The 22,598-nt window shown below is 44.4% G+C and overlaps 1 protein-coding gene across 5 annotated transcripts in view; it reads right to left on the bottom strand.

Moving 5' to 3' along the window:
• Positions 1 to 22,598, bottom strand: part of RECQL4 (RecQ like helicase 4) — a 314,021-nt gene that overhangs the window by 213,852 nt on the left and 77,571 nt on the right. For all 5 annotated transcript variants that reach the window (XM_083171422.1, XM_083171418.1, XM_083171421.1 and 2 more), the window contains exon 4: positions 14,221 to 14,318. In XM_083171422.1, the coding sequence (XP_083027548.1) occupies positions 14,221 to 14,318 (98 nt within the window). The remainder of the gene's footprint in view (positions 1 to 14,220; positions 14,319 to 22,598) is intronic.

Below are 22,598 nucleotides of genomic sequence, written 5' to 3' on the forward strand. Positions count from 1 at the left end.
AAGGTCGCCCTGCTGTTATGTCTAGATCTGGGACCGCTGACTGGGGCATGAACTGTCTGTAACCTGACTCCTGTTTTTGAGGAGACTGAGGTACAGGGGAGACTGGTCCGGTGCCCGGCAGTGAAAGAGTGGAACACCAGACTGGCTAATAAGCTTTCTGTGTCCCTCCACACACGCTGTAGTACAACGTAGGCAAGCATAGCAGAGTGCGATGCAATAATGGCATACTGCCTCTTGCAGCAACAAAGGCTGGCTGGAGCACGATACTGTACAGTGTCCCGAAGGAGGGGTACAGGGGGTACTTGCCCAAGTGACCTGGCAGTGAAGGAGTTGAACTCCAGGTGGCTGTGAGCTCCCCCGTGTCCCATGCAGCAGGAAGGGAGATCAGTGGCGGGAACTCTCTGTGTGATAAACACAGTTTCCTGCCTACTGTCCCCGGGTGGTGAGGCTGATGTGGGGGGGGGGGGGGGCACTTCTCCCCCTGCTAGCAAATGGTCACCAGGGGTTGAGTCCTCATGCAGTGCCGGTAAAATGGTGGGGATCCCCAGTGGGAAGTGCATCCTTTAGAAGGAGGTCCCCGATGTCCGGAGGCGGCTGTGGCTCCCCAGTGCCCGGGGTCCGGTGCAGGTCCCCACCCATGAGTGGCGATGCCGCGCCGGACCCGGGTGATGGAGCCTGAAGCACAGTGCTGCTGCGGTCACTGACAGTGGACAGTGTAAAAGAGAAATAAAAAAGAAAATGAAGTTTAGGCTGCTAAAAAGCAGCCCCTCAAGTAGGTGCATCTGGCTCCTGCCAGCACCCAAAAAAATGGACTTCCTTGGCCTGAAGGCGGGGTAGGGGAGGGGAGGAGCCCGGCTGCCTGGGGGACAGTTGAAGTTTAACCTCTAGGATGCTGGTGCTCTCTCCCACTCCTATTACCCACTGTAACGCTGTGGCCCCTGATGTCTCCCGAAATAGAAAGATCCCTGTGCACAGAAGCCCTGGTAAGGAGACCTGTCACTGCAGCTAAGGCACAGTGTGCATGATGGATGGTATTACACTGGTGGGTTCTGCCTCGGTTGTGTATCTGACCACACAATATATACAGGATTATGGAGACATTCAGCGATACAGAGGGCAGACTCATGAGAGAACTGGGATATGACATGAGCTATGTAATGGGGGATAACCAGTTAGTTACCCATTTCGTACATACATACATACATACATACATACATACATACATAACTTTACATAAGTATTCACCCCTTGGCATTTTTAATTCACAACCTGGAATCAAAAATGGGATTTTTGTAAGAACTTACCATTCGAACCCCTTTCTCTGAGTCCATCCTGGTGACACAGCTCAACCATGAGATGTAGTGGGGTCCTTATGCAACAAAGGGGGATTGGCACAGGCACATTAATTATACACGTAGAAGGGTAATACAGAGAAACCAACATGAGACCTATAACTGCTTATATGTAATTTAGCTAGGTGCTGGGTTGGTGGTGCTCCCAAAATAGTTCAGCAAAGCAACTGAAAATATGGATGTGTCCCGAGTGGACGAAGGCAGAACACAGCGGGTTTTGGGGCACACTTAGAAAAGTAAGGTATAAAGTGAAGAAAAATTGAAAGAATGGGTGAGAGTATAACTTAGCTTTTATTATTACCTTTAATATACGTAAAATTTCAGTAATTCAAAAAAGATTTTTACATAAACAATTAATGATTAATACATAAACAAGTAGTGGGGTCCGAAGGAGCCAGGCAACTATGCTATGACATGGAACTGATAGAATTTGGTGAAATTGTGAACAGAGGACCAGGTGGCAGCCCTGCACAACTGCTTCGCTGAAGCCTTGTGAAGCACAGCCCAAGAGGAGGCAACAAACCTCGTGGTATGGACATTCACCCTTGCCGGAACTGGACGACCAACCATTTGTGTAGGCAAAAGCAATAACCGACCTCAACTATCTTGCGATAGTCTGCTTTGAGGCCGGCCATCCTTTCTTATGACCATCATATAGCACCAGCAACGAATCGGTTTTGCAGAAATATTTCACTCTATCTAGATAAGTGCGCAGAGTGCGAACCACATCTAGTCGCATCAACTTGTCCATGTTTCTGGTCTCCTCAGGAGGGAAAAACACTGGAAGCACAATCTCCTTGTTCAAATGGAAATCAGAGACCACCTTTGGTAAGAATTTAGGAACCATAAGCAGCATGGCCCTATCTGCATGATAAATAAGGAATGGAGGCTTACAGGACAAAGCCCCAAATTCTGAAACGCTCCTGGCTGAGGCAATAGCCAGAAGGCAGGCCAACTTCCATGACAGGAAAAGCACCGAAAGCACCAGGGATAAATCCAAAGGACCTATCGGCTGACAATGAGGGGGCCTGATACGCACCACGCCCTGAAGGAAACAATGAACCTCTAGTAAAAGACCTACCCTCTTTTGAAAGAAAATGGATAATGCGGAAAGTTGCACCTTCAGGGACTGAAGACTCAACCCCGCCGAAAAAAACATCCTACAACCTAAAAACAAGTCCAACAGTGTTTCCTCTCACCATGTTATGTAAACCTTCCAGACCTTATGGTAATTAGCCACTGAAACAGGCTTCCTAGCCTTAAGCATCGTCAGGATTACTGCATCTGAAAATCCCTTCTTTCTTAGCAGTGAGGATTCAAATTTAGCAGAGCTAGGTACAGATGGAAGAATGGACCTTGACGTAATAGGCCTGGACGAAGAGGAAGGCGTCAGGGAGGTGCTATCGACAACCTGAGTATGTCCGAATACCAGGACCTCCTGAGCCAGTCTTGAGCCACCAGGATTACCCGGGAGCCCTGAACCCGAATCCTCTTGAGGACTTGCGCAATCATTGGAAAAGGAGGAAAGATGTCTGCTAGCCTGAATTTCCAGGGCACCATCAAGGCATCCACAGCCCAAGCTGTCGGATCCCTGATCGGGCAACAAAACATTGGAACCTGACAGTTGTGTCTCGGTACCATTAAGTCCACCTCCGGGATCCACAAGCACACCGTGAGGTCCCGGAAAATCTCTGGGTGTAAGTCTCCCTCCAGCAGTTCTGACCTGCTGAGGAAGTTTGCCTCCGCATTCCTGACACCTGGAATGAATACTGCGAATATTGCTGGAACGTGCAATTCCGCCCATTGGAAAATCTAGGACACTTCTTGCATCGCAAGCCTGCTGAGAGTATCTCCTTGATGATATTTTGGTGGGGGAAAGAGGGATGGGAGGGGGATCTGGGAGGGGATGTAATCTGAGCACAAGTGACACTAAAATATTTTTAGATATACATGCTGTGAGGTTAGCAGGCTGACCGTAAGACTGTAATTATGATATTTTATTATTTGTAGTGAAAAATGTACACTTTAGTCAGTCTGTACCCTGTAGTCTCTATGTATGTCTATATTCCCCCTATATGTGTGTGTAGTTCCAGATCATATATTATTAGGCTGTATAATCCCACCAGAAATGTAATGTCTGTATTTCCCAGGACTTTATTCATGTAAGCATTATACCATTGATACCAATTACCCTGCTATTGTGCTGCTATTTACAGGAAAGAGATAGCAGAGGAACCATCTCCACAGGGGGGTTTTCAATTCTTTGTAAACCTCTGGGCTCTAGCAGACTTTGTGGAACCGGGCACCACAGGGGGTGATCAAATTCCCCTGCTATCAACAGGAAGGTTGTTCACAGGGGGTAATCAGGACATAATGTAATCAGACTGTGTTTTGTATCTTGTGTTGACACTGCTCTGCATATCCTGGCCACTTCCAGACTTACTGGAACCGACCCAGCAGGGGGGCTGCAGCAGATGGCCAGCTGGATATTACCTGGGGGGATGTGTCTGACTCTGGGGTCCACCAATCCGAACCAAGTACCGGCCCACTGGCAGTTTAAGCCCCGTGGGAAATTGGAAGTTTTTAAAATGACTGGCACACAAGCCAGGAGGGTGAATTGATGGACTGTCCTGGACTAAGAGGTTATGCTCTGTCTAGGTATCGTGTGGACTTATATGCTATCACTGCTGTGTGGAATAAGTGATAGTTTTGTGCTTTGGACTGTGAGGCTACAAGGACTTTGCTACCCGGATGTTTTTATGCTACCATTTGAATCTTTTTCCTGTCTTCATCTACTTTTGTGTGCTGTGATAAAAATAAACCATATTTTGGTTTCATCTGCTCGGTGTCTGAGTGATTGAAGAACTCGTATCCTCACACATGCAATGGTTCAAAATTTGTGTAATTACCACAATAGAGTTAAATAGTCAACCTCTGGTCTTAATATTCAGAAATACATATTTTGCTAGTCAACTTCCTTTAGCACCTAGATAGGATTAGGAACTAGAGTATATTGACAAGCTGACACAAAGTACAGCTGTTTAGATTGCTCATATTATTGTTCCTCCCATCTGGTAATTCAGGAGTCTACAAAATCCATAGGATTGTACAATATTATTCTATAAAACAACCTGTACTTTACCTAGGATAGCTATGTTTGGTGTTGTATGTCTGTATGTCTACAAATCTCTATTTTAAATGATTATTAAAAGTTAAAATTTATAATTATTCTTTGTAAAAAATCTTTTTTGACAATTTAAAAGAGTGCCCCCAAACAAAAGAGTACTTTTTTCTTTTCTACTTTGGTATCTCCTTGATGATTCAGATATACCACCATTGTGGCATTGTCCACTGAATTCGGACTTGAGAACCCTTTAGAACATCCTCTGCCTGTAGAAGGGCACTCAGAGCTACAGACAATTTATCAGAAGCATAGATTCAGAACAGGACCATAGGCAAAGTAGTCTGAGATGCAGAATCACAGCACCCCAGCCCTCGATACTCGCATTGGTTGTTACCACCAACCAGTCCCAGGACTGTAGAGATCAACCCATCTGGAGAGTCTCCACATACATCCACCACAACAGGGAATACATTGTTTCCTGCGTCAAAGAAATAGTATCCCGTTTCATCATGTCGGTGTCCCCCAACCCATGAGGTCAATATGTTCCACTGGAACAATCTTTAATGAAACATCGCATATTGCAGGGTTTCGAAGGTAGCTACCATCTTGCCCAGCAGCTTTAGGCACAACAAGACCGAAGAACTTCTTGCCTGGAGTATCGACAACACTAAGAGCCGAACCCCCTTGGCCTTGTACTCCAGCAAAAACACTCGATGTAAGCGAGTGTCCAGAACTACCCCCAAAAACTGCAATTTTGGGGATGGAATCAGGTGTGACTTCCTGAAATTCAGGATCCATCCGAGATCCTGGAAAAAACTGATCACCACGCTGATATGTTCCTGTAGCAACTCCTCCGACACTGCCTTGAACAGGAGGTCGACTAAGTAAGGAATGCTCGCAATTCCCTTTAACTTAAGTGATGCAGCCATGACCACCATCACCTTGGTGAACACTCTTGAAGCTGTTGCCAGTCCAAATGGGAGAGCCTGGAACTGACAATACAGTGAACCCACTGCAAAACAAAGCAGAGATTGATGCTTTTCAGAATAGGTACATGAAGATATGCGTCCTGAATGTCTATAGACGCCAAATACTCTCCCAGCTCCATACTCAGTAACAGTGATCTCAGAGACTCCATTCTGAAATGATCCACCCACAAATGTTTGTTTAGGGATTTCAGATTCAGGATGGGTCTGAAATACCCGTCTGGCTTTTCAGACTGTCTGGCTTGGGAACCAGGAACAGAGTGGAATAAAATCCTTTCCTCCGTTCCTGAGAAGGCACTTCTCTTCCTCGGCTCCCGAGGCACAGGGGTAAGGACAAACAGACTTGGAGGATCCCCTTTAAAATTTATCCTGTAACCCTGAGAGACTAATGCCCATACAGAAGAATCCTGTGTGGACAGGAACCAAGAATCCTGAAACTGCTGGAGGCAACCCCCACACTGCTTCCAGAATGAGAAGTCCGCACCCCGTCATGCTGAGGACTTATCCTCTGGCTTGGAGGAATGCTTCTTGGTGAAAGCACCGAAACAGGACTTGGAAGGTGTTCCCCTATTTGCGGGGAACTTCCCCCTCACACCCCCAAAAGGAGGAACAAAAAGCACCAAAGCAGGGACAGCCCTGCCTAGAAGATGGCCCAGGCAGAAAGGAACTCTTTCCTTCAGTGTCCTGCTTAATTCAGTCCCGTGGCTGCTCCAATTCAGTGCCTTTAAACGCCAAAGCTTAAAGTGATTACTTGGAATCAGTATCCGCCTCCCAGGCTTTGAGCCAAAGGGCTCTCCTAGCCATGACAGAAATTGCTGACACCTTGGACGCCATCGTTATCCCTTCCTGGGCAGCTTCACACACATATTCTGTTGCACATTTTAAACTTCTCTACCAAAGAAACAAGCTGTGGATCAACATCAGTAGGTAGCTGAGAACATAACATATCTGCCCATACCATCATGGCCCTAGAGGCCCAGGCCGACGCAGGGTAAACCTCACCCCTTCTAAAATGGCTTTAAGGCAGCCCTCCAGTTTCTTGTCAACTGAATCCTTAAAAGCAAATAAAATTAGGTGCACCTTGCGCTGGACTGTGTTGCAGCTGGTCTCTTGAAGGGTCAACGCCCTAACCCAGGTTACAGTGGTTTAAAGAAACTGTTACGGGCATACCTGAATTGAAGAGCATTGTAAGTTCACTTACTTTTGACAGTGAGAGGGATCCTACAAAGGAATAAAGATTCCCAACTGAAGAAAACATTTGTTATTTATATAGCGCTGGTCACTTGTAAATATATTTGTTGAATCCTTAAAAGCTGCACCTCCCTGTACAGGAAGAGCCACGGTCTTAGACAGACTGGCTAGTAGTAGTAGTACGTTTATTTATAAGGCGCCACAAAGTGTCCGCAGCGCCGTACATAGCAAACAAAAAAAAAACAAATTACAAGGTAACGTACAGGGTGTGTTGATAAATACAGTATAAATAGGGGTATAGCTGGTAGAACTAAAATCAGCATCAGTTCAGAAGTAGGTGTCAAAATAGTCAAGGAGACCGAAGATGAAGTAGAGGAAGGGAAGAACAGGACAGGAGCACAGGTGAGGTAATGAGGTAGGGTGAGTACGTGAGGAAGGAGGGCCCTGCTCATAAGAGTTAACATACTAAAAATAGGTGGGTGGACGAACGAAATACAATAGGATAAGTAGGAACGGAGGGGAACGGAGGCAGGATAGGAGGATCAAAAGAGGTTAGGAGGAGGGATAGGCTAGTCGAAAAAAGTGGGTTTTGAGGGAGCGCTTGAAGGAGGTAAGGGAATCAGATAGCCTGATGGGTGGCGGGAGGTTGTTCCAGTGCAGGGGGGCAGCGCGAGAGAAATCTTGGACACGGGAGTGGGAGGAGGTGATTAGGTGAGAGGTCAGTCGGCGGTCAGCGATGGAGCGAAGAGGACGGGAGGGAGTGTGGATAGAGATCAGTGAAGAGAGGTAGGGAGCTGTGGAGGAGGAGAGAGCCTTGTAGGTGGTGGTGAGGAGTTTAAAGAGAACTCGGAAAGGAATGGGGAGCCAGTGAAGAGATAAACAGAGGGGGGAGGCGGAGGTAGAGCGGCGGGAGAGGAAGATGAGCCTAGCAGCAGCGTTAAGAATGGATTGGAGAGGTGCGAGGCGGGTGAGAGGTAGCCCAGAGAGAAGGATGTTGCAGTAGTCAAGGCGGGAGATGACAAGAGAGTGAATGAGAATTTTGGTCGCGTCAGTGGAGAGGAATGGTCTGATGCGTGAGATGTTGCGTAGGTGAAAGCGGCAAGACTGTGAGAGAGCACGAATGTGGGGGGTGAAAGAGAGGGAGGAGTCAATGATGACACCGAGGCAGCGCGTTTGGTCGGTGGACGTGATCTCGGTTTCACCAATGCTGATGGAGATAGTGGGAGACGAGGGGATGTTCGGGGGATGGAAGATTAGAAGTTCAGTTTTAGCCATGTTTAGTTTCAGGAAGCGTTGGGTCATCCAGGCTGAGATGGCCGTGAGGCATTCGGAGACCTTGGACAGAAGTGATGGGGATAAGTCGGGGGAGGAGAGATAGATTAGGGTATCATCAGCATAAAGGTGGTAATGAAAACCATAGGAGCTGATGAGGGTGCCCAGAGAGGTGGTGTAGAGGGAGAAGAGGAGAGGGCCAAGGACTGACCCTTGGGGAACACCGACTGGCTGGGGGGTAGTAGGAGAGGAGGAGCTCGGAGTGGAGACGGAGAAGGAGCGATCGGAGAGGTATGAGGTGAACCAGGAGAAGACCGTGCCAGTGATGCCAAAGGAGCGGAGGGTGTTGAGCAGGAGAGGGTGGTCAACAGTGTCAAAGGCAGCCGACAGATCAAGCTGGATGAGGATAGAGAAGAGGCCTTTGGATTTAGCCGATAGTAGATCGTTAGTGACTTTGGTCAGGGCAGTTTCAGTGGAATGTAAAGGGCGGAACCCGGATTGGAGGGGGTCTAGAATGGAGTTAGCAGTAAGGTGGCTTAGGAGACGATTATAGGTCAGACGTTCTAGGAGTTTGGAGGCAAAAGGGAGGAGGGAGATGGGCCTGTAGTTGGATGGAGAGTTGGGGTCCAGATTTGTTTTTTTGAGAATTGGGGAGACAAGAGCGTGTTTGAAGGAGGAAGGGAAGATCCCAGAGGATAGGGAAAGATTAAAGAGGTGAGCCAGGTGAGAGCAGACTGATGGACTGAGACGACGGATAATATTGGAGGGGATAGGATCAAGCGGGCAGGTGGAGGGAGAAGCGGATTGAAGGATAGAGTGGACTTTAGCAGCAGTGGTGGGGTAAAATGAGGACAGGGGTTGGAAGGAGGGGAGTGGAGATGTAGGAGGGGAGGAGGGAGAGGGTGAGGTCATGGCAGCGGTGATGGCAGTCCTGAGAGAGGAGATTTTGGTTGAAAAGTAGGTAGCAAAATCAGCGGCTACAGGTGCATCCCATGGGGTATAAAGTATAAAACCTCTTGGACATAACAACTTTTTTATCAGGCATCTTCCACGCCTCCCCCAGAAGATCGGACATGCTTTTGTCAGTAGGAAAGGTGACCGCAGACTTGCGTTGACTTTTAAACACACCTTCTTGCTGAACTGTGGCAATAACATGTAAAAGAAGAAAAAGATGACTCTCTTTGTTGGGGCACAACGTTAAAATTGGAGCTCACAAATATATCCTAACGTCAGCTGTCACTCAGCAAAAACAATTGAGAGAGAAGAAGCTAAATTAACTTAGTCTAAAGGATTTTATAGTAGAGGATATTAATAGTGAAAAATCATAAGTGATAGTTATAACAAGTGAAAATTAATTAAAAATATTAAGAGAATATTATATGTGTATCAGCCTCAGTCAAAAATGGTCTCAATGTGGGGATATTCTCCCATGAGGCATTGTGATAGCCTGGCTAATATTAATTTAAAGTGACAGATAAATGTGAAGAATATATATAAAAAAAAAAAAAAAAACTAATAGGTGATTGTGCAAATAAATGTAAATGGCGAAATATAGCAGTTAGTATTGAGGTGACTGTCACGGATGGGTTACCATAGCATACATTCCTATGGTATTTTTTTGGCACACATTCATACAATTATCTGATGCTATGTAAATACAAATGGAGCTTAAAAATACAATTCCACAAGTGGGGACAGAGAGGTATATAGTCAAAAAACCGGCTCTCTTGATTCCCAAGTCATTCCTGCTTTCCGGCCGTGTGTCTCTCGGACAGTGAACTGACTGGATGAGGGGGTGATTTTTATTGGGATCAAGTTTGAGAGCAGTGGAAGGAAGATATATAGGGATCTGCTGTTGAAGCTCAGCACTCCGTATCACCCCTGATGGCTGAAGCCAGCGCAGGGGGTCAATCAGGAGCTGAGCACAATGAGAGTCCCTTCGATGAGATAATAAGAGTCCCTTAGTAGGGATTATAATATATATATATATATATATATCTTGCTTGTACTTTATGCACATATATCCTATTATACACACATACATTCTTATATAGTAACACGCTCCCTCTTCCCACAATAATATCACCTATAGTCCGTAATCCTTTTTGCACTGTAAATGCAGTTTCAGATATGCAGCCTATGCCAATATAGGATAAAGGAATACTTGACTAGTTAGGTTTTACTTTGCATGTAGAAGCTCCATCTCTCCTTCTATCGGCACCTTAGCCTCCCATCCTTGATGGTCATACCTTCCTTGGACGCGCGTTTCGCCTGAAAGCTTGTTCACCAGTGTCAGCTGTAGGTTATACAGCGTCTGTTATACTCGTTCACTGTCGCGGGAGTACAGCGTTTCTATTTGTCATTGGACTACTCCTCTCAGTGTGTCACAGATTTATACGTCTTTTTGGTAGTCAATCAAGTTGATCCACCAATCAGGGAAGATATCACCCTTTCCACGTCACATGGTATATAACGAGTCCTTTTCCCCGGCAACCGTCTACCCTGTACGTACTGCCGTCATGACGTTAGAAGTCTAGCATCCTAAGAGGACGCTATCATAAGGATGCCGTCTCCATAGTGACCGACGACATCCTTCCATCTCCTCCATGACACACAGTGCCGGTATTTCTGTCCCTGATGAGGTTTGACATTTCTGAGCTGTTTCTATAGTAGATAACCCGCTATCCTATATTAGTATTAGATACTATCCCTATCGTACCACATACATTTTCCTCCTTTCTTGGTGTTGCTGTTTAAAATGCATATTCTCTCCACAACGAGCGGTGTAACCGGTTAATCCGATTTTTCTATGATTTTATTAAATATTATTATTAAATTATTAGATTTTAGAATATGAGATTAAAGTCTGTGCTAGTCCTCCTTCCCCCCTTGAACTGTGTCAATCTCAGCCAAATTTAAAGCCTGGCGTACAGCCAAAATCCAATCCTCCACAACTGGGACAGAGGTATCCACAACTTCCTGCTGTCCCCACACAGTTTCAGCAACACATTTACCCAACTCCACTGAATAAATATAAAGGAGAGGTGGCTCAGATAAGGGGTGTCTGGTAGAGGTAACCGATGGTACCTTAAGAAACTGTTCCATGAACTCACTCATTTTATGTACAACCTGTGCTGTGTGCTGCATAACCTGCAACATGGCAGGATCTCCCGGAGAGGGTGGAGGGGAGCTAACATAAGACTGAGAGGTAGACAATAAACAAGGGGAGCCATAAAGATCATCCCTCTGTCTAATAAGGGCCTGTGCCAGGTCGGCCATCGATCTGCCCAGGGCAGCCGCCCACGCAGGTTCTGACTGCTCTACCCTTTGAACTTGAGCACCATTGAGAACAGCATCACACGCAGGGCACAAATCCCCCTGGTCCATTTAACCCCACAAAACCTGCAGTCAATTAACATGACAGCCTTCCCCTCCTTCACAACAGAAGAATTACACCTTTCTGTTATTATAAGCAATCACAGTGATCCCTCACCTGGGGATCACCCTGCTGCGCAGGGCTCCTGTAACCAGCCTGTTCTCCATCTCAAAATGGAGTGCGCTGGTAAGCCCTTTGAAAATGGCAGCGCCATAACAGGGTTCCGCTATCCATGACCCCTCTCTAGCAGAGAGACAATTTAAGTTCCCCCAGGGCCCAGGAGACCCCTTTTTTAAGAGGGGCCAGTGTGCTGAGCAGAGAGAAAGCAGCGCTACAGTCAGCCTCTGCAGCGCAGCATAGTGTGAATACGTTTCCTCAGGAAACTTCACACTGAAACCTGCACTAGCTAAAGTAAATTAATAAATAAAAAACTCTCTTAAATAGGCTTCAGCATGCAGCCCCACAGCATATGCACCCACTACGGTGGGCACCTAAAACGAAAATAAGGATTTCTGGGATGCAGCAGGGGTGGAGCCTGCCTCAGTCATAGCATAGGTGCCTGGTTCCTTCAGGACCCCACTACATCCCATGGCTGAGCTGTGTCATCAGGATGGACAATAGAGAAAATGGATTGTTTGAAAGTTTGCATATCATTCACAGAACATGCCTACAACTTTGAAGGTTTTTGTTTTTTATTGCGAAGCAAATTAGGGACAAATTAACTGAAAACTTCTGCGTGCATAAGTATTCACCACCCTAAAGTTAGTACTTTGTAGATCCACCTTTTGTGGCAATTACAGCTGCAAGTCTCTTTGGACTGAAATGGGTTTTGCTAAAAAATATCCCTGTATTTAGCACCATCCATCTTTCCCTCAGGTGGAATCAGTTTCCCAGTACCTGCTGCTGAAAACCGTCCCCACAGCATGATGCTGCCACCACTATGTTTCACTGTGGGGATGGTCTTCTTGGAGTGTTGGGTTTGCACCAGATAGCGTTTTACATGGCCAAAAGATTCAATTATATTCTCAGACACCTTCCTCCATACATTTGGGGAGTCGCCCACATGCCTTTTGGCAAACTCAAAACTTGCCTTCTTATTTATAGCATTAAGTAATGGCTTTTTTCTGGCCACTTTTCCATAAAGCCCAACTCTATGGAGTGTACGAATTTATTGTGGTCCCATGTGCAGATACACCAGTCTCTGCAGCTCCTTCAGGGTTACCCTTGGTCTCTGTGCTGCCCTCTTTGCCCGGTCAATGAGTTTTGGTGGGAGGTCCTCTCTTGTTGTGGTACCATGTTCTTTTCATTTGAAGATGATGGATTGGTACTTGTGTAGTTTCACGGCGGCAGCTTATGCTACATTATTAGAGTAGCACAACAGCTGCCTTACTTATGTCGTTTCATGGCGACAGCCTAAGCTATGTTATCAGCGTAGCCCAACGGCTGCCTAGCGTAGTGACTCTGCGGCAACCCTGCGTAGTCAGCGTAGTGTCCCCGTGAGGCAGCTACTCACCGTACTGTTGCCCGGCATCCCTGGTAAGCCTAGTGAGCACCTCTAACAAAGCGCCGGCACCCGCAAGATCCCCTCTCCGGCGGAGAGGGGATTATGCGGGCGCCTGCAGAGAGGCGCTCCATCTGTCTGAGACGCAGAAGTAACTATTGCGGTGGGGTACAGCAACCCTGCCGACAGGGTTAGGGGTTCGGTAGCGCGTGCGTCTCCTGCACAATAAAGGAGGCATTTGCCAGTGCTCCATGTTACATACTGGCAAATGCCTCCATTTGAAACCCCCACTATCCACGCCAGCCCAAAGCGTGGCGAGCGGACGTGTTACGCGTCCTCCAGACCTTTTCATACCCCCACTATCCATGTCGGCATGGACTTGATTTCATAAAGTGTGGCAAGCGCAGCAAGCCACCGAATACATGTAAAGCAATTCGCGTCCGCTCGCCACACTTCGGGCTTGATAGCTCGCTGCACTCGCCACACTTTATAAGATCTACTCCAAGCCAACGTGGATAGTGGGGGTATGAAAAGGTCGGTAGGACGCGTAATGCGTCCCCTCGCCACGCTTGGGGCTGGTGTGGATGTTTCAGGAACACATTCACACCTGTCATGACAGGCGGGTTAAAATGGTCAATGGGTCCCACATAATGTAAGAAGTGCAGACTGACTACGCTAACTACGTAAGCTCCGGCTGTCCACAAACGGGCGGGAACACAACGCTGATACTAACAGGGACGCCTGAATGACTACTTGTGTAGTTTCACGGCGGCAGCTTAAGCTACGCTGTTAGCGTAGCCCAACAGCTGTGGCCACAGGAACACTATGCTGATTCTGACAGGGACGCTACGCTAACTACATAACTGCCACAGTGAAACTACACAAGTACCGATAGATTTGATGGTACTCTGGAGGGAGGATTATAAAATATTTGGATCTTTTTTATTTTATAACCCAATCCTGACTTGTACTTTTCAACTTTGTCCCAGACAAAGACCACTGAGGCCTTTCCGACAAGGGGTGTATACTGACAGATCACGTGACACTTAGATTGCACACAGGTGGCCTTTTTTCACTAATTATGTGACTTCTGAAGGCAATTGGTTGCACCAGAATTTTGAGGGGCTTCATAGCAAAGGGGTGAATACATATGCACATGATCATTTTCAGATTTATAGTTGTAAAAACTTTTATAGATAATTTTTTTCATTTCACCTCACCAACTTAGACTATTTCGTGCAGACAGATCACGTAAAATTCAAATAAGAAAAACATTTAAAATAACAGGTAAAATTTAAAATAACAATAGAGAGGTAAAAAGCCAAGGGGGTGAATACTTTTGCAAGACACTGTAGGTCCTTGTCCTCCCGTTGTAGTGGCCTGAATAGGTAGTCACTGGTCTCCCTGCATACTCTCACCTCAGTAGAATTCTCTGCAGATGCTGGGCTTGGGGCACATACAGCAGATGCTGGGCTCGAGCCTCTGGCTTTCAGACTCCGGAACTCCCTGTACAGGTCTGGAAACATGAGGAACATATAACTATAAATTATAGAGGGAGACGAGCAATGAGAACAGATAGAGGGCAGGGGTACAGGACAGGCTAAGGTCATCTACACATGCTTCCACCATCCTGCTACGGACTGCTGACACCATCTGTTCTCCAATACCCCTTTTACATCCAAATCTCGGATCCAACCCGGCATTTGGAACACGGATCCAAGCCAGGTCGGATCCAGGATTTGCACCTAGGGTGCCTACCCGCAGTGTAAACGGAGGCGGCGCTTGTAGGGGACATCACCACGCCAGGCCCTGTATCGCCACGCTGGTGGCAAGCACATCACCAAGGTAAGCTGCTGGGCTGCCCCCAGCCTACGTGCACCCCACCAGCCTCGTCCGCGAGGTGATTGGATGCCGCACACAGGGTATTAGCTGATCTGACTACACCGGGAGTCTGCAGAGCTGCACAGAGTGTAACTGCTCCAACTAAAATTGTGCCGATTGCACTGTATATTCATGCTTGTTACCACAACGGTTGTGTTAACCGACTACCGATACGTGACCCATTACCTTGCTCAATGTGGGATCGTAATTTTACAATAACATTTTTTGACCTGTGATAAACACACTATGGAGCGCGCGTGTGTGTGTGTGTGTGTGTGTGTGTGTGTGTGTGTGTGTGTATATATTGTATTATACCATAGTGTAGCATGTAAGTTTTAAAAGATTAACTTTACTAAAAAACAATTGCACACTCACATAAAAAGAGGTGTTATAAACATAACACAATAGCGCATAAGAAATCACAGGCTGTGATATAGTGAATACCAAACGCTGCACATCTGAGCCCGATTTCCCGGATCCCACCGCGTCACTACGTGTACCACCAGTGACACGGCGGGATCCAGGAAATCGGGCTCAGACGTGCAGGTGCTAAAAAAAGGGTACGTCAATTTAAATCAATGGATTACACATTATTAAATGATCAAGAGAAATCTTGTGTTAGTCAAGAGGATCTTGGCGAAAATTGCAAAAAAAAATTGAGTTTATGCTCCACTATTGGTGAAAATATAAATAAATCACATCGGTTACAATAATTATTTTAACTGGTATGTAATCCTATTAAAGGAGCAAAAAGATCAAGGACGCTTGACACTTGTCCCCTGCTGATGGTGTTAATATTGTTCCCGGTAATGAATGGTGGTGGAAGAATAGAGGACTCCCTCAATCAGACAGAGATGTATCTGCTGTCCAGGTTCAATTCCCAATTGGTCTCCCAGAAAGGTACTAGCCAGACCATTCACTGCTTAGCTGCTAAATGCGGGATGGAATTCAGGCGGACCAGTGATGTATGGCCGTACGGAACCAAGGATGAGAGTACCACAGTGTCCTTAGTAGGAAGCCAAGTTGTGCTTCTGCTTTTTGCCCAGCAAGATCTGAATCACCCTGTTACTTTAAGCATTGCAGGAAGATCTGACATACTGAGACAAATGAGAGAGTCACAGAAAGTTAGATTGGTAGATACAGGTGGATGGATATCAATGACCCTTCTCCTGCTGTCCACCATCAATCTCAGATGTCAAATGGCAGATGAGAGCGATAAGGGTCACAGATTGAACCACCCAGAAAATAGAGAATCTCAAAACTTGGTCTCAAAAAATGAGAGTTTTTACCCTGGACTCCACTCCGGGAGCAGTATAGCTGGTGTCAGTATTGGTTTCACTGATCACCACTCCGTACTGTAGGGATAGTTTAATGAGCGATAGTATTTTATCTGTACAAGGATATTTGTTAAAGAGTATGCAGTCAATAAACAATAAATCATTGGAAATGACGATGTCCAACAAATATATAAGCTCACACAGATATCTGACCTAAAGATAGTCAGAATTGTATAGTGTGTGGGATAACAATAGATATAATTTCTCTCAATAACAACTTTTGGCTATGAATAATAGTAGCACAGGTATATTGTATTTCTCACAGACAAATAATTCAGTAGAGTCTGATGAGAGGGAAAAAACACAAACCGATACAGACACAGAGTTTCTGCGGCATGCGTTGGTGCTAAATAACGTGGTGCATTTGAGCAGAACAACCTGAATAGAGCACACTGGTGGGTTGAAAGATTTTTACATTTATAGTAGATCACCAGAGGTAGATAATAACACAAGCAAGCTCTGCTGCTGAGTGCGGCTGTGGATTGCCGCTGATAGTGCTGGCTGCCGCGACCAAGTCCACGCTGCCTGTACCCGCGTTTGCTCGGTGAGATGGGGGGCAGACTAAGGTCTCCAGGTCGGGCTGGCCAGCATTGTGTTACCTGACCTTCAAGACGCTGAAGTCAGCTGTTTGCGGTTTGTCTGTGTGGCGCTTGATTCATAGCAAAGTCCAGGATGAAAAAAGTTGTGCCGGTATTTGGCAGGGGGGAGGCGTGACAGAGGTGTGTTCCTTACACGTGTTTCGCCATAGGCTTGATCACAGGTGACATGTAACCTGAGGATTCCCCTGGCCTGTCTATATAGGGAGGGTACAGCCAATGAGAGACAGTCACTGGATTGACTGATAGATATGCGGGCTAATTAGAGAATCGAGTCGGACTAGATAAAAAGTACATAAAAAATCTGTATTACATAATGCGCTTTGCGGCTAGATCAAGTTGGCACTTACTTTATTGCATACATGTGCTACACTATTAGGGTGTAATACTAAAGCATGAAATTGGCTGCATAGAAAATGAAAATAAAAAATATTAATACTTAATGAAAGGAATAACTAATATAATGGCAAATCAGCACCTATTGTTAGAAGGCGCCTTTCTGCTGCATCACGTGAGCCATTTGTAGTGCGTATGGTGCATTAATAAAGTATAACAAGGCAAAATGGGTGTTTGCAATATGACATGGAATGGCTGAAATACAGAGTTTTTGGGCGGAAATAAAGTAAAAAAAGCAATATTATTAAATAAAAGGGACCCTATCATTGCTGAAGAAGAGAGAAGGGGGATAAGTGGAGGCTAAGTGGGAAAAGTGGCGATGGCTTGATATCTAGTTGCCCTTGAGGAAATTAAATGGCTTAATGTCGATAGTATTATGCCCATTGTTGTATGAACACGGGACAAAAATAGCTGATAAGCTCGGTTATGAAAAACTCAACGGTGCTGATGGGCAAAAACAAGTGTAGTACAATAAATATATGACGATATTAGTTGATACATGCCCACAGGCACAATAATGCTAATTAGGTAGACCGAAGAGCATATAACAAAATGATATTGCTGATAGACTAAATTGTATCAACGTGCAGTGATTAAATTTGGAAAGGGAACTAGGTGAAGGGAGGATGATAAAAGTTGGAAGAGAAAAAGAAAAAAAGAAAAAGAAAGAGAAAAAGGGGGGGGAAGTAATGGATGCCATTTAAGTATGACTTAATGGGAGAAATACAACAATAATAAATATGTACAACAACAACATGGGATGAAATTAGGAAAGGAATAAGGGAAGAGAAATATAGATACAGATTAATTGTATCAGGTGATATCATTGCTACACTGAGTTCCCAAAACTTTACTTCGGGAGAACTCAATGGTTAGTGATGATTCCAGGGATACTATGAATTGATGATGGCGGGGAAATGAATTGGTAGATATGGTCATAGAAAAGCACTGAAATTGATGTCTTCATTTAAACCGTTTGGTGCTAGCGTTCCCAAATGAAAAATCCACCAGCTTTCTTTCCTCAGCAGTGTCTGATTAATATCTCCTCCTCTGCGACCTAGGTGAATCTGTTCAAGTCCAAAAAACCTAAGGCTGCTGGTATCAGACTAGTGTGATTTTGGAAACTGTTGAGCGACAGTGGTCAATGGTTTCATCTTCGGTCTGTCCGTGGTGGCATTTCTGATGTTGAACATGTGTTCCATGACTCTTTGGCATATATTCAATGCCGTGGGCGAGCGGTGACTGCGAGCAGGACTTTTTGCTCGCAGTCACCGCTCACCCTGTCAGTATTCAACTGACCCCCCCTCATTCGCAAATTCCCCCTCGCTTTTTTTTTTTTTGATATAAAATTTTTATTGGTTTATTTATACAAAAAAAACAACGAAAAAGACAAAACATGATACACCACTTACAACATTTCAATACATCACTTACAATATTTCATAATAAATACATTTCTTCAAGTAGAGGAATATCCTATTGTTTCCATATTAATCCTCATCTTATGTCCTCTTCTTATCCAAAAATTAATTATTAAAAACATACACCCCAACACCCACTACAACAGCACCACAAAAACAGAAAAAAAAAAAAAAAAAATATAAAAAATGCCCAATGCTGGTCACATGATTTATCTAATGTGTATCCCATTCCAGGTCCATAAGACCAAAAGTTACCCTCTATACTGATGGTTAGATATTTGTTCCGACTTCCGATGCCAGATCGCTAGGTTGTCTTTATTTTCTATCTCTATTGTACCCATGCCCCCTGTAGATAACTTATTTGTCATGCAGTGGAGGAATAATAACAGGTTTGTATATATTTATTTCACTTCACTTCTTTATTCCCTTGATTATTTATTTATTTATAATTAGTACTAATAGTGCTTCCATTGTTAAAGTGCTAAGTGCCTATAAATTCGTGCTAACTTCTAATAAAGTACTAAGTGAATCGATCTGAGATACTATTAATCGGTAGTCCATTTATTCCAAATCTTATTAAATTGTGATATCGTGTGTCGTTGAATGTGTATGTATTTCTCGTGTGTTACTGTGTAATCCACCAGTGATCTCCACCACTCTAAATCCGGGCCATTCTTGGCCAGCCAAGTCCTTGCTATTAGTACTTTAGCAAAAGCGCATAAATTATATACTAGCTGGGCATCTACCGAGCCTAATCTCCCATTACCTTCTGTGCCTAATAAACATCCCTTTGGTGTAAGAATTGATTCATCTATCCCTATACCCACTATTACTTGTTTAACCTCCTGCCAAAATTCCTGCACTACATGACATTGCCATAGCAAATGAAAAAACGTTCCGGGGGCGCTATTACATTTAGGACAAAGTTCTGATGTTCTTGCCTTGTATTTAACCAGGTTCCCCATTGTTAAGTATGATCTGTGTATCAAAAATAACTGAATTTGCTGCACTCTAATCGAATTGGTAGCCCTAGGGATCATCTTCAGTGCCCGGTCCCATTCTTCCATAGGGATCCTCCCGAGGTCGTCCTCCCATTTCTTTTTTACCTCCAGATCTTCTCCATTTTTAACATTTAACAGTTGTTTGTAAATTTTGGATATTTTCCCTTTATTCCCTATCAACATCCTCTTTATAGGGGAGGTTACGAATCTGGGGGGAACCCCCTTAAACTGTGTATTTAATGCATTCTTTAGTTGCAGGTATCTAAAGATATATGATTGAGGCAGCATGAACTCTAGTTGTAACTGACCAAATGGTTTCAATTCCCCTGCCACATATACCTGACTTAACAACTTAATCCCATATGGTTCCCATATCTTAGGGATCTGTAATTCTTTTAATTCCTTAAGTCTCTTAACATCGTTCAGTGGTTGCTCTGTCTCCCATGCCTGAAAATCCATCAATCTATTGGTTTTATTCCATACTTTTATCGCTTGCACTACTATCGGGGGGTCCTGTTTTAGTACATATCCTTTTATCAACCTTTGCACTGGGGAGCTATGGGTTTCCCCTTGCTTAACCAGAGCTTTTATTCTGTCATTACAAATTGTCTCATCTAGCCATTCTTTTAATGTTCTTAATTGGCTGGCATAATAATATAACCTAAAATCTGGCAGCGACATTCCACCTTCTGCCCTTTCCCGCATCAATGACTTCAGTTTTATTTTTGGTCTCGCACTGTTCCAGATAAAAGATGACAGTAAACTGTTGATTTTCCTAAAATATGAGTCAGGTACATAACAGGGTGAGTGCTGCAGGACATAAATGAATTTAGGAAGTATGGACATTTTAATCAAGTTTACCCTGCCCGTTGCTGACAGAGGCAGCTTCTGCCATTGTTTTATCTTAGTGTTTAAATGTGCTACCATTGGCTCTAAATTCAGATTTCTAAACTCGCTGATCTCCCGGGAGATCCATATCCCCAAGTATTTGAATTTCTCTACCCATTGTAGAGGGCAGGTATTTAAGGGGAAAGCGCCAGTCCTAGATGTTACCGGGAAGAAACTTGATTTCTCCCAATTAATCCTAAACCCGGAGTAGTCCCCAAAGTCCTCAATTACTTTTAAAACAATAGGTGCTGCTTTTAACCCATCAGCTAGAAAAATAAGCAAGTCATCGGCATACAAAGCCACTTTCTCCTTTCTCGTGCCCACTTTTAAACCTTCGATTTCTACATGCTCCCTTATTATACAGGCCAGTGGTTCTATGGCCAATGCGAATAAACTAGGGGATAAGGGACAGCCTTGCCTGGTTCCCCGAGACAAGGAAAAAGGTTGAGAAATATCCCCATTTACTGCAATCCTTGCCTTTGGGGCTGCATACATCATTTGGACCCATTTAATAAATTTTGGACCTATACCAAAAGATTCCATTACCTCCCAGAGATACTCCCACTCGATAGCGTCAAACGCCTTTATCGCATCGAGTGAGACTATCGCCGGGAATTCCTCCCTTCTTTCCAATTGCATATTCCCAAAAACGCGCTGCAGGTTAGTCACCGTTGACTTCCCTGGCATAAAGCCAGTCTGGTCATTGTGGACCACTTCCCCAATACGCTTATTTAATCTTATTGCAAGAATTTTGGCCAATATTTTTGCTTCCATAGAAATTAACGATATTGGCCTGTATGATTCCATACGTATAGGATCCTTCTCCGCTTTTAATATTACAATAATTTTTGCCTCCATCATGGATCTAGGCACTTCGTTCATTTCAAAACTACAATTAAGAGTTTCCAGTAGCATGGGAGCCAGAGAGTCCACATATTTTTTATACACCTCTCCTGGTATACCATCTAGTCCAGGTGATTTGCCATTTGGAAGTAGCTTAATTACATCTATTATTTCCTGCAGTGTAATGGGGGCATCTAATCCTTCCCTACTATCCTCCGAAAAACCTGGTAGTTTTATTTTCTTAAGCCACCTTGTTATATCACCTTGATCATATCTCAGTTTAGATTTATATAACTCAGAAAAATACTCCCTAAAGGCCTCCACTATTTTGTTATTTGTCAATACTAGCTCTCCTGCATTGTTGATCACTTTAGCGATGGTAGCCGATGGTTTATCTGATTGTGTAATAAGTGATAGAAGTTTACCGGATTTATCTGCGCTAGCGTAGTTGGTAAATGATCTTTTTTTCATAAGCCTCGAGTTTTCTTCTTTGACCCCCTCAACCCATTTTTTTTGTGTATGTACCCATTCCTCCTTATTTTTATCTGAGTCTTCCTGAATATATGCTTTTTCCCTTTCTAAACATTCTTGTTCTAATTTAGTTACCTTCCTTTTACTCTGGTTCTTGATATCCATAACCCCTTTCTTTAATAATCCCCTGATGTATGCTTTTAACGTGTCCCATACTATTATTGTGGGGGCTGATCCAATATTTAAATTCCAGAACTCCTCCCACCTATCACCCAGTACCGCTGCTTCATCCACTTTTTCCAGCCAGAACGGGTCAAACCTCCAGAATGAATTTACCCTAATTTGTGTGTTGCTGAGCTCCAATATAACCGGCGAATGGTCCGATATCCCCCTGACTTTATATTCCACGTTCGTCACTCTGGGTAGTAGACCCTTCGATATCAGCATCAGGTCAATCCTCGAAAAGGATTGATATGAGGCTGAGAAACACGAATATTGTCTCACATCAGGGTTTCTCTCCCTCCACCCATCGACCCATCCCAAGTTCTCTATGAATTTATCAAATCCCTTATTCCCCTTCTTCAACCCTGCCTGGGATCTACTCCATCTATCCAACTCTATATTCAAGATATTATTAAAATCACCAGTACAGATCACCAGTTGGTCAGGTGATGCAGATATAAACGTAACTAAATCCATCAAGACGTCATACGAAAATGGGGGCGGGATGTATATCACCATCAGATATAATTGGGTAGAGTGAATGATACAGTCCAAAAAGATGTATCGACCATATTTATCAGCCTTCACTTTTTCACAGACAAAAGGAAGTGATCTCTTAATTAAAATTGATATTCCTCTTGAATTAGAAGTAAAGGGTGAGTGAAATAACTGGCCAACCCAGCTTTTTTTAAGGGACTTCAATTTATCCCCAACTAAGTGGGTTTCAATTAGACATGTAA

This window comes from Crinia signifera, chromosome 2, assembly GCF_055691185.1.
Source record: "Crinia signifera chromosome 2, ASM5569118v1, whole genome shotgun sequence".
NCBI classification, from domain to species: Eukaryota; Metazoa; Chordata; class Amphibia; order Anura; family Myobatrachidae; genus Crinia; species Crinia signifera.